The sequence below is a fragment of the Bacillus rossius genome, chromosome 8, assembly GCF_032445375.1.
Source record: "Bacillus rossius redtenbacheri isolate Brsri chromosome 8, Brsri_v3, whole genome shotgun sequence".
Lineage (NCBI taxonomy): Eukaryota > Metazoa > Arthropoda > Insecta > Phasmatodea > Bacillidae > Bacillus > Bacillus rossius.
Genome location: NC_086336.1, coordinates 46,999,310 through 47,012,605, shown reverse-complemented (window position 1 = coordinate 47,012,605; position 13,296 = coordinate 46,999,310). Strand labels below are relative to the sequence as shown.

General features: G+C 33.0%; 2 protein-coding genes across 3 annotated transcripts in view; one reads left to right on the top strand and one right to left on the bottom strand.

Moving 5' to 3' along the window:
• Positions 1-1,532, top strand: part of LOC134534866 (histidine--tRNA ligase, cytoplasmic) — a 27,028-nt gene extending 25,496 nt beyond the window's left edge. For both annotated transcript variants that reach the window (XM_063373508.1, XM_063373510.1), the window contains one exon: positions 1,176-1,532. In XM_063373508.1, coding sequence (XP_063229578.1) covers positions 1,176-1,397 — 222 coding nt within the window. In that variant the 3' untranslated portion in view covers positions 1,398-1,532. The remainder of the gene's footprint in view (positions 1-1,175) is intronic.
• LOC134534865 (tigger transposable element-derived protein 1-like) overlaps positions 955-13,296 on the bottom strand; it is an 18,594-nt gene continuing 6,252 nt past the window's right edge. Inside the window, exons 2-3 of the mRNA XM_063373507.1 lie at positions 12,909-13,130; positions 955-1,403 (exon numbers count right to left, since the gene is read on the bottom strand). Coding sequence (XP_063229577.1) covers positions 12,963-13,130 — 168 coding nt within the window. The 3' untranslated portion in view covers positions 955-1,403; positions 12,909-12,962. The remainder of the gene's footprint in view (positions 1,404-12,908; positions 13,131-13,296) is intronic.

Below are 13,296 nucleotides of genomic sequence, written 5' to 3'. Positions count from 1 at the left end.
ATCAAATTATTCAAAGGAGACTTTACCTTTTTTTAATTCAAACAAAACTTATCAGATCAAGTTTGTTTTTTCCCCCAATTTTTTAATTGAGGAATGGGATTAATTTAATTTGTAGGTTTTTTTTTATAAAACCTAAATTTTAGAATTTATTTTTTAATTTAAAAATTGGATTTTTAAAATCAAATAACACCATAAAATCTTGTCTTGCCATACATGGGTGTCAAGCTCATTTGAGCTGTGTACCATTTTTCGCATTTGCATACTTCATGCGAAGGGTTAACCACAAAAACCTTTTGTGCACATTCATAAAATGGTTTCCGTTTGCTTCCATTGTTACTACTTAAACTGCACAACTAATAAAATTAAAGAATGATATATTCTGAAAAGTACTAGTTATATTGTTAGCTTACATTCAATAGTACCTTGAAAAAAATTCAAAAAGTGTCTATTGTGTACATCTCAAAAGAAACCGAGCCTGAAAATGTGCAGTTTACAAGGTCTTGTTTAACAACCAAAATAGGCGAATGAATAGGGTTTGAAATGTTAATATGTACTCATTTCATCACAATCTTGCAAAAAGAAGAGTTTTTGAAGATATATTTTTTAGGTGTGTTATGAGAAAATGATTAATTTTTAAAAATGTGCGCGCAGCATACAACAAATATTGGCAGGATGAAAGAAAAGCCTGCATACATATAAATATTATATGTTAGTGATAGTTTTTTTTTAACTATTTGAACCAGAATTCAAAATCAATCATTTATTGTAATATTAGTGATGGAAATTGCGTTAATAAACTTTTTAAGTGTATTTGTATAAGTGGGGTAATGTTTTCGTATGTATAATTTACTTACATTAGAATAAACAGTAACCATATTTACTGATTTTCATTAATAATTAACATTTATCTTGATTATTTTACTAAATTAAATAATTAATTTTGAATACCGAGTAATAATTTAATTTTTTTTAATTTTATGGAATAAATACTTTACCAACTGTATTTATACCACTCAAGCCCTTTTATTATTTTATTTCTATCAATTATTTGCAATCAACTTTTTTGGTTTTTCATTTCAAGTTTATTGGGTTGGATATCGTGCCCCACAAGCTGCAAGGTGGTGGTGGTGGTGTAACAGTAAGCAGCGAGTGAGTGTGGATGAACACCTGCGCAGGCGGAATCGTCGTACAAGCGGAACCCCAAGTTCCTGGGCCAGCTGCAGCACTGCGAGGAGTCCGGTATCCCGCTGGCAGCCGTGCTGGGGGAGTCGGAGGTCGCGCAGGGCCTGGTCACCTTGAAGGAGGTCGGCACCCGCCAAGAAGTGAAGGTCAAGCGGCAGGACCTCGTGCGAGAGATACGGCGAAGGTTGCAGGCTCCCTCGCCCGTGGGCTGCTGATCGGATCTGTGTGTTACATCAGCCACGATTGAATGACTCTTTGAATTGGGTTGCGATAATTGCCTTGATTTTATCAGGGAAAAAACAAATGAGATGGTCGCAAGTGCTCAGTATTTATTATTAATTATTCATGAACTTACCGAGTTTTCATTTCTCATCAACTTTCCATGTAATTGTTAGGGACAAGATGAAATGATGAATTGTGATAAAACATAAATAACACCAAAAAAAATTTCAGCATAACGTATATAGCAAAAATGCAAGTTAATACACCATAAAAGCAATGAAATACAAGTGTACTCATGAAATTAATCCAAATTTTTAATCAAAACTTACTATTCAACTCTAAGAGATACTTTAAAATTCATAGTTTACGTTTAGGAACATAAAAAAATTAATGTTTCTGAGACATTGTTTAGAAATTCAGTACTGCCAATTATTGTCTTTACAAAATAATTTTGCAGTGGTAAAATGAACATGCACAAAGATGCCATATTTACAGGTATTTGGTAAAGACGCTTTGAAACTTATTTTAATAAGGGCACAGTCATCTACTGAATATTTAAAGAAACCATTTTACAACTTTATTTTCGTGCATAATACATTTAAGGGGGTGCCTCACATTTCAGGTCATGAATTTATTATTATATTAATCCCTGATCAACTTGTAGACTTTTTCAATTGTTTAACTTTCACGAAATTAAAAATATATACATTGCATACTTGCATAATTACCGTATTTACTTGCATATAGGTCGTGGCAATTTTACCAGATTTTATGGGGAAAAAATTGAATTGTGTGACCTATATGTGAAGAAAAAATTTTTAAAATTTTTGAGTAATTTTTTTTTGCAATACAGTAGAATCCCGCCGATGCGACCCCCCTCTGATGCGTCCATTCCGTTTATACGACCGTTTTTTGAGAAACCGTCTAAAATTTGAGTAAAATCGGCTGAAAAACAAGTCTGTTACACTTTGTTGGATGTTGTGTGTTCACGTTTATCTTGGCGAAAGCTGTACTGTAAACAGGCAGGCATACAAAAGACGGCTAGAAATAGATACCACTCCTCTAGACTGTCCACGCGGCAGTGTCTAGCCGAGCTCGGCGCGTCCACTATAGCTCGAAAAGCCGTCTCAGCTGTCATGTTAGATGTTATCTTACCCGCCCGCATGAAAAGCCACTGTGGTAGCTTCTGAGAGAGCATAAGAAAGTCGTCCGGCCAGGCTGGCGGTAGCGGCGGCTTGACGTCATACATGACGTGACGCTTACCTCTCCCATCCCCTGCTAATTCTTCAAGGCTCATCCCTCCCACAGCCACAAAACATGTAAAAACACCCTTCCCCCCCCCCCCCTTTTTCCAACTAACATTTCAACACATTCCCTCCCTTATTTCAACCTTCTGCGTGAGAAACTGTCAGCATCCTCCTCCCTTCCCACACCGCGTGCGGCAAAAGCCAGGTTGTATAGTCCATTCTCGGTCAAATAAATATTTTTATGGGCTTATACGACTGTCCTTCGCCGTTAATAAATACTTTGTAAGTTTACCTAAGTTATTATGATACAATTTGTTTATTAGTCACACCGCAGTTTCCTCTAATTTTATTGAATAGAAAATTTAGCAGGGCCGTAAATATATTTATTTTACTGCATAGTTACTTTTCCCTCTGCATTCGAACATGTTTTTCTTTTTCTTTTTTTTTACGCTGTGAAGGGTCGTGGGAAAGATAATTGCTTGAGCTGTCAAAATAAACATTCCTGATGGCAAGGATGGGAGCGCATCCTGTTGGTCTGTCGCTGTAATTATCTACTCCAAAAACATGTCACAGCATTTCAGGATAGCATTGTTCTTATATCTTTCGTTTATAGCCGAATGTTTTCTACCTGATCCACACAAGTTCCTTCGCCATGTTTTGAACGAAAATAACAACCAGCCGGCTAGCATAGCCGAACTCGCGTGACGTGAATTCACGTAGTGTGAGTATTTATCGGAACGCATAACAAAAACCGCTGTAGATATAAAAAATCTTAACAGGCCTTTTTTATTCGTAATTAAATTTACTACAACTTTTATTCTGTGCATTTTTTCAATACAAAGCATTGTTTTCGAGTTATAGTCTACAATTAAGACATTTTAAGAAGTCAGGAATCTAACTTGACTTCAATTTTCTATATTCGGTTATTACGAGTACTTGTTGTTACAACAATTTATCACGCCATTATCACCTCTCGTAGTAGCGGAGTTTTACAGTACCCATTAACTCTTTCGTGCACGGCGCGCCGGCCGTTCGCATCATTAAATTACCGGTGCGACCTATATGGGGGGAATCTTAAATACCAACTTCAAGACCTCATATTATGGGTGCGACCTTTATGCGATGGCGACCTATTTGCGAGTAAATACGGTAGTTGCCTAATTTACATTTTTAATAATTTTGGGTTGTACAAATAAGGAGAATTTAATTTATTGCAAAACTGAAACTTTTTAGGTTTAACTGCAATGCCACTGGCTACTTCATGTTATGGTTTGCATTTCTATCAAAAAAAACTCATTTCATGTGTCTTGACTGTAGAAATCATAACAAATTTGAGATGCCAGGTATAATTACAGGGTGGCCAGCCAACCGGGAAATACGGGAAATAGCCAGGATTTCTTAAAAAAAACAGGAATACCTGGAATCAACCAGGAATTTTTATTAGAACCGGGAATTTTTTTTATGAAGTAACGATCGCAAAAATATACGGCTGTTAAATGAGCACGTTCACCACCCGTCGAAGCACGACAGTATGCTCGTGAGCTATATTTTGAGAAAGTTAATTTGTTCATATTGCATTTAAAAACTTTTGTAGTACGTAAGAAACCGTTAACAATTCAGACTTCCATACTTATTATGTTTCTGTATTCAAAAGCAACAGCATTTTGGCTGAAAATGTTGTTGTAGGTTGGTAGTAATTTCTCGCACGGCATGTTGGTAGCACTAGTTTTGTGTGTATATTTGTTTTTACTTTGCGCTCATGTTGTTGCGTCACAGTATCACGGATACTTTTCTCGAGTTTTTTTAAAAGTTTAGTTGTGCGGGACGTTGTTTTGAATTTTTTAATCTAACATGTAATTGGCGCAGACTATCAAAATGTCAACGAGTTCGGTCATCACATACAATGACAAATATACGGAAGATTTGAATGGGTGGAGAAAGATCCAAAGTGCAGGACAAACGCTATTTGCAATTTGTATAATGTTAAAATCAATATCGGTAGCATGGATGGGAAGAACAGCATTAGCCAGCCACGCAAGAGGGGCAAAACACGTGCGTTTGGTTTCAAGTAATTTTTGTGACGTGAGATTATAAATTTTTTTGTTGGTGGTAGGTTTTGTTATAAGCAAGTTCATTGATTTAATTTTTAAGCCTATAGTTAAGTTGTCTATTGTTTAACGCCAATAAAACATATTGTGTGTGCTTTGTGTAACAAAAATACAAATTGTATGCAAATATTGATAAAAACCACCCTTGAAAAAACCTGGAAATAACCAGGAATTTTATTATCCCAGAAGAGTGGCCACCCTGAATTAATTAATATTTTCTGATAAAGAATTAAAACCATTTCTTGAAGCAGCCAGCGGCATTGTAGTTAAACCTAAACAGTTTCAGTTCTGCGATAAATTAAATTCTCCTTATTTGTACAACCCAAAAACATTAAAAATGTAACTTTGGCAGCTAATTATGAAAAAAGTCTGTGTTGTATATATATTTTTCATTTCGTAAAAGTAAAACAATTGAAAAAGTCTACAAATTTATCTGTAATTACTGTAAATATCACGTCTTGACCTGAAATGGGAAGCACCCCCTTAAGTTTAAAGGCAAAAAAAAATATCAAATTGAACTCAATTTTCGTGTTCACGACTCAGAAAGTTTTGCTTCATCTAAATCAGAAAACAATCTAAGTTGTTTACAATGGCAAAGACAGTTGTTGTGACAACAAACACATGCAGTAACATACAATAATTAAACTACACACGATTTGCTTTCAACTTTTAATGTTTCTTTAAATTTTCTGAAGGATTTGATATAAAATGCAGCACTGTTCCAATGTAAATGGCGGGAAATGCTTTCACTTAAAGTGGGATAGTAATGCATTAATACTAAAGGAAAATTGAATGTACACAGCAAAAAATACAGTGTTTTCTCGCATAATTGTCGCACATTTTATTCTAAAATCAAGTTTGAAATGTAGGGCACCCCTAAATTTCAAACTTGATTTTAGAATAAAATGTGCGACAATTATGCGGGGAAAAAAAATTTGTTTGGTAAAGTTATTCATAAAAACAAAACCTAGTCATGGAAAGTACGTTTATAAAAAAAAAAAAAAAAAAATGTATACAAGAGCACGTGAAACAATTTATATAATAATTCATTAAACAAAAACCTTTCTTCAACTTTAAAAAGAAAAACCAAGTCTGTTACCAGAACGCCAGTGACTAAAACTAACGCGTAACTACCGTCATAGTACATACTTGCCACAAAAGAATGCGGGCCAACAAATGTAGTTAACTCGGCACTCTACAGAGAGCGCGCGTGGCATGCAATCGGCGACAATAGTGATATTCGACTACGTGCGCGTGCTCTATACGGGAAGCAACATAACCAAACATGAATGATGCCAACTAGCGCTGGCTACATGTTTATAAGCTGTACACCGCGGCGACCTCTTGTTGAGAAGTAACTCCAAACCCACAGCTGTGTCGGCATGAAACGAGGCAACAACTCACTGCGGACCCACCGCCCATAGCTGCCACATCCCAAACGTTTTGAAAAGACTGGAAGTACTCCGCCGGGAAAACAGTCACCACCTATCAAACCACCTCTTTCTTTTCTCCTTAAGCCCTATCGCAATTAACAACGTGTGTTAACTTCGGGGGGGAGTATAGAGGCTGGAAGCCCTGCCTCGGCCCACCCCCTAACAGAGCGCACCAGTACCGTGTAGAGGCCTGACTTGTCGGAGAAGCCTCTCCTACCATAGCCAGCCCAGTTGCCCTTTGGCAGGGCACGTGAACATGACGATAAAATACTTGAAATACTCTACGAAGATTAACAGCTTATCACAAAATTATTTTTCAGGGACCAGCACATTTACCACACAAATAACAATGACTTCACCCACTTTGTCACCACTTGTTCTCAGTCCTGGAACGTACTTTTTCATTAAAACTGAATAATTACGTCTCGATTTTAAATGCCATGGTGGATGTTTAAATGTAATGTCATTTCCATTATTTAAGGAATGTTCCTGTAAATCTATCACTTTTTTATATTGCAAATGTTTAAGCCACACATTTATTAAATTTCATGAGACAGCAGCAAAATTCCACGCAAGTGAGCTCGAACTTTTGCATGACATTTTACCTCTTTTGGATAATGCTGGCAAAAACTTTTGGCCCAAAACACAAAATATAAGAACTATCTTAATAGATTTAAAGAATAGCACTGACAAGAAAACAAAGTAACCAACATAGCATGTGAGAGACAAACATTTTGTTTGAATACACATTTCAATTCATTTCTCAGCTATATCTTTCACGGATTTCTCCGTGAGATATCCAGCTAGAAGCTTCAACAATTGCGGAGACAAGATATTATGGTTAAATTTTTAGTTCAATTTGGATTTTGAAAAAGGGATTTGTGTTATTGCTTTAATGTTTTTATTAGTAGTGTTTATTTAAAAAAGACAGTATATTATTGAAAAAGTATGACTTAAATGTTTTTATTATACTTATTTCATCAAACCAGTTCCATTTTGACTGATATATGATGCACTTACACTAGTAAGTATGCCTAGGACAAAACTAATAAATGAAACAATAAAAATAAAATTAGTTTTTTGAAAGATGTGCCAGTCATACTGTAGACATTAATTAATGACAACTGCAGGTTCCAAAAAAAAAAACATACATAAATGTTTTCCCATTCTAAAGTAGAACCACACTTTTACATACCCAGGATGTACAAATTCCCGTGATTAACTTCAATTTGTCTTGCACATATATGCCAGTCAACAAGAGACAAAGCAAGCACTTTTTACCAGCAGACCTGAAAACTTGATATAAGGGTACTTTGAGGACGCTGAATGGAATTTTTCTAATTTCTTTTGAAGAAAGTGTGAAGTTTTTGGAGAAAATTTTTAAAAATTGGTTTGACTCAGTTTTTCTCAGAATCAAGGCATTTAAATGAAAAATGTTTCAAAAAAAAAGTTGTTGAGAATTAAAAAATACTTCAAAAGGTTCTCAGGTCTAGCTACGTATTTGCAAACATGAATGAAAAATATTGTAGAGAAAGTAGTAACGCGTAATTGTAAAAGTGGGGCTAGTGTGCGTGCGAACGTACGTGTGAACTAAACACAAACGAAGGGGTTTCGGCTATTCTCAGGCCTCTCTGTCATGACTAGAGAGTGCTAGTAAGAAACTGTTTGTTCTCTCATATATATATATATATATATATATATATATATATATATATATATATATATATATATATATATATATATATAATCGAATATTGATGCTTATGGCACGTCGTTTTCTTATTTATTGTCAAAAATAGTGAACCGTAAATAAATTAAAATAAAAAATATATTTATTTTAACAGAAACTAATAGTTTCCAAAACCACCTTTCTTCAGTCAAGAGTAAAAATAATGTATTAATTTTGTGTCTGAACACAAAATTAATTGATATGATTAATTTATATATTTAATTGATATAAATTTTTTGCCTCACAAAAATTTATTTATACATCAAATTTAATACATATTCTTTTTAAGATGAAATTTAAAATTTAAATAATATTCATATTAAATTATGAATTTTATAAAATTTTAATTACAAATTTTTGCCTCATAAAATATTTATTTGTATATCAAATTGAAAACATATTTGCGAAAGAAGAATTTCATGTCCATACATAAAATTACGTAATTCAAAATATACAGAAAAGGATTCTAAAAACCTAGGATTGATTTTTTTGTCTAGACATAATTTTAGTTCATTTTTATTATGGCATAAGAAGACATTAATGCATTTTTTCAGCTTCAATTGCAGGGGGAAAAAATTAATGGGCCACAAAATAATTGCAATTTAAATTCGATGAATTAGAATTATACTTTGACTGCGAGCTATTTAAAAATTTAAAATGCAGAATTATAATAATTAAATTAATTGATTAAATTTTATATAGCTGGAATTTGTATTGCGCCCACACAAAATATTCGTTGCCAATTTCCACTATGTGCATAATTCAAATATTTAAAATAAAATTCAGTGCATTATTTTAATTCCAGGAAATTTTGTTCAGAAATTAATATTATGTACAGAATTATAATTCTTTTAAAATTATATATATAATTTTAATTCTCACATTACAATTTAGGGCATTCAATTCTGTACAGAATTTTAATTTGAGAATTAAAATTATTGAAAATATTTTAAGTAAAAAAAAAAAAAAAACATGATAGTCCTATGAACAAGGTGACCTATTAAAATCGGGGCACTCCAGATTCGTGTATTGTGTATAAATTTTTATTACGGTTGTTTATTTATTTATTTATTTATTTATTTATTTATTTATTTATTAGAATTGTGTATTGAGCGATAGGAAGATTTGGAGCAGAAAATTTGTTTCTACTTTATATATCTCAGTTTGCAAAAGTCTTGTGCTGTGTGAGAGTTCTATGCTGCATCTTCACACTTCGAACCTAGATATACCGTGTTTTCTCGCATAATTGTTGCACATTTTATTCTAAAATAAAGTTTGAAAAGTAGGGGTGCGATGATAATGTGCAAAAAAAAATTTTGGTTAGATAAAGTTATTCATAAAAACAAAACCCCGCTGGCTACATTTTTGTAAGCCGTACACCATGGCGACACAGACGAACAGGTTATAACGTTTAAGAAGCCTTTAAAAGATATTTAATTTTACACATTTCCGTTAATTAAATAATAAGAGGGAATGTCCGAATAAAAATTAGATTTCTATTTTAAAATACACCGTTTTATACGGAAAAAATACCCACACAAAGCACTCAGAATCTAATAGAGAGACCAAAAACATCATGTGACGTTTATGAGAGAGGTTTTTATATCCAAATTTTGACATCCTAAAATATAGGTATGATTATGCAATAAAAGAGGGTATTTTTTTGAAGAAGAAAAAAACCATTCGAAGTGTGTAAGATGCAGCATGCAAAACTCACACAGCACAAGACTTTTGCAAACCAAGATATATAACGTTGAAACATTTCCTGCTCTGAAATTTTCCTACGGCTCAATACACAAATCTACAAAAAATAAAAAAAAGTAACAATTACAACCGTAATAACAATTTATACACGAAACAAACAGATTATGTTACACAAATCCGGAGTGGCCGTTTTTGATCGGTTACCTTGTTCATAGGACTATCATGTTTTTATTTATTTTTATATTATTTTCAATAATTTTAATTTCTGTACAAAATTTTGTGGAATTAAAATAATGCACTGAATTTTATTTTAATTATTTGAATTATGCACATAGTGGAAATCAGCAATGAATATTTTGTGTGGGCGCAATACAAATTCCAGCTATATAAAATTTATTTAAATTAATTGAATTATTATAATTCTGCATTTTAAATTTTTTTCCTGCAATTTTAACGCATTTGAAGCTGAAAAAATGCACTAATGTCTTCTTATGCCATATTATGTCTAGACAAAAAATCAATCCTAGGTTTTTAGAATCCTTTCCTGTATATTTTGAATTAATTTTATGTATAGACATGAAATTCTTTGTTTGCAAATATGTATTCAATTTGATATACAAAGAAATATTTTATGAGACAAAAAATTTGTAATTTAAATTTTATAAATTGCATAATTTAATAGGAATAATATTTAAATTTTATCTTAAAAAGAATAAGTATTCAATTTGATGTACAAATAAATTTTTGTGAGGCAAAACATTTACATCAATTAATTATATCAATTAATTGTATTCCTAGATACAAAATTAATTCACTATTTTTATTCTTGACTGAAGAAAGGTGTTTTTGGAAACTATTAGTTTCTGTTAAAATGAAATATTGTTTTTTTTTTATATTATTTTTTATTTATTTGCGTTTCACTATTTTTGACAATAAATAAGAAAACGACGTGCCATAAGCATCACGATTCAATTTAAAAAATATATATAACGTTTGACACTCAACGGCCAAAGACAAAAAATTCTCTCTAACGCGTGAGAAAATAGAAAGAGGAAACAAACGGTTGTGTCTCTCACTCGTACTCTCTAGTCATGACGGAGAGGCCCGAGAATAGCAGAAGACCCTTCGTTTGTGTTTAGTACACACACTAGCCCCACTTTTATTTACAATTACACTTTACTACTTTCTCTCTAATATATCTCGATCATGTTTGCTTATATGAAGATGGACCTGAGAACCTTTTTTATGTATTTTTTAATTCTCCACAACTTTTGTTTAAGCTGTTTTTCGCTTAAACGCCCAGATTCTGAACTGAGTTAAACCTATTTTTAACCCTTTCGCCAATAACTTCATATCAGATTTTTAAAAAATTAGCCCCATTTGATTCAGCGTCCTCGAATTACCCTTATATCAAGTTTTCAGGTCTGCTGGTAAAAAGTGCTTACTTTGCCTCTTGTTGACTGGCCTATATAGTATTAATGCATTTCTATTCCGCTTTATGCAAAAGCAGGCCTCTGGCACAAATAAAATGCATTCAATCAAGGGCATGACAACATCTATGACCCTTACACCTGCCTGACACAACTGAAGCAGAAAGCATGTCGTGAACTGCATCCATGTAGTATCTGCTTGCCCACTGTCCACATTCCAGGTAATGCTCACATTTATACCTGCAGGACTTGTCAACATTGTGAATAATTAGTCAATAGGGAAAAAAAACCCAAAGCAATACGTTTTACCACCTGCATCATGGACTGATTAATTACATAAGTCTTACCACTACCAGTTTAAAAAAAATTTATATTGAATCTAAATTCTGGTATTTGAATCCAAATACATAAATGCAGTTAAATAAACTAGTGATGGCCCGATATCCAAAAACCCGATACCGACTCCGATATTTCCAAATTTACCGATCCGATACCCGATATTCCGATAATAGGCCTATCTCATTTAAATTACTGATTCTATAAAATTGTGGTTCTGGAGTATTGTTAGAGACAATAATGAAAAATGTTAAATATTAATAAAACATACTTATGTGAATGTATATTATTTTTATTAATTAAATAAGCTCTCTAAATTCAAATTCACAAGTCACTGCATGTACTTAGTCCAGTGTCTCAACTGTAATCTACGAAAAATACAGTCTGAAAAACATCAAACTTTACCAACTTTTGTACCCTTTGTAAAATTTCATCACGGTAAACAACACGCTAGAAAGGAAGGTCTTCAATTAGCAAATTTTGTGACCATTGTTCAAGTGTATCACTCCATTTATTGGTGTGAAAACACGTTAAAAATAAGTGAAAAGTAATTTCAATACAACTTTGAAACGTACTGCAGAGTTAATAAAACCACACATATTTATTTATGTTATTGGCAATGCACTCAATATAGCCAACATAATACCTTTGCTGCAACTTGCCCTATTTAAATACGTTTCATATTTTAGCTTTTGTAAAACTTATGTAACGTCTTTGTATAGAACAGCAGTTGGCGACCATGAAACGACACGGAAAGAAAATGCCTGTTATATCCTTACTTACTCTATGGTCATATCAAGCAGCAACTTTATTCTTCCCAATGTTTACTTGCGGCTACACTACTTATTAAATTAAATATCGTAATTATTTTCGTTTATGTTTTCAATTTATGTACACTTAGTGAACTTCGAAAATTCATCAAGCGAAAACATTTTGCGAATATCTGAAACAAATAAATATGCACTAATGACTGGGATTTGTGTACACATGGAAGAATTGTACCGTCGGGATGCATTGCAGTATCAGAAAGAAGAAATAGGCTTGAAATTGTTTCAGTGGAATGCTTGGAATTACTATGTAATATGGTGACGTGAAGAAAGGTAAATTACGCCCGTGGAAAATAAGCTTGGAATTACAGTTGAGGTTATGTGAGAAGTATTATTGGCGAGATCAAACATCGGTTATCAAAATATCGCAAGTATTTACCGATGTCCGATATTGAAAAATGTGCCGATATTACCGATATCGAATATCGGGCCATCACTAAAATAAACAAATAAGTTTTGTGAATTTTGTGAAATATTGATTTATAACTGTACACCACCTCCCTTTTTTTATTACCTTTATGCAGAGAGAGTTTTGGAATAATTAATTGTATAACTGGTACCAACACATACATGGCAACATTAACCATAATTAATATTAAAAATTACTTTTAAATGTATCTTACAACACTGCATAGTAACAAGGTAAGTTTCTTCTCTCAAGACTATGTGTACTGGAAAAATAAATCTTACCAAAATCAAGGTCTACTTCTCCCTTCTCTACGTTGGTAAGGTTTCTTGAGTTATCTAGAAAGGAGCGCAGAATGCCAGCCGACGTAAGAGCCTGCCTCCGGCACCAGCCAAGACATCGTTGGGGAAGCAGATTATTGCAGTACTCAAAACTACAAACATCGGCTCAAAGTGGTCCTTGGCAACCATCAGCAGTCGTTGACATACTAGGTTCGCCAAATATGCCTAAAGGGGCAATTAAAAAAAAAAATTGTACATTCTGTTAAACTGGGCAAGTATAATAGTATAATTTATAGTGATGGGCCAAATCCCAATTTCCTCTAATTCAAATCTGAATCAAGGTACCAAGGGTTGAAAATAAAATGATGTACAAGAATTAAAAATATTTACT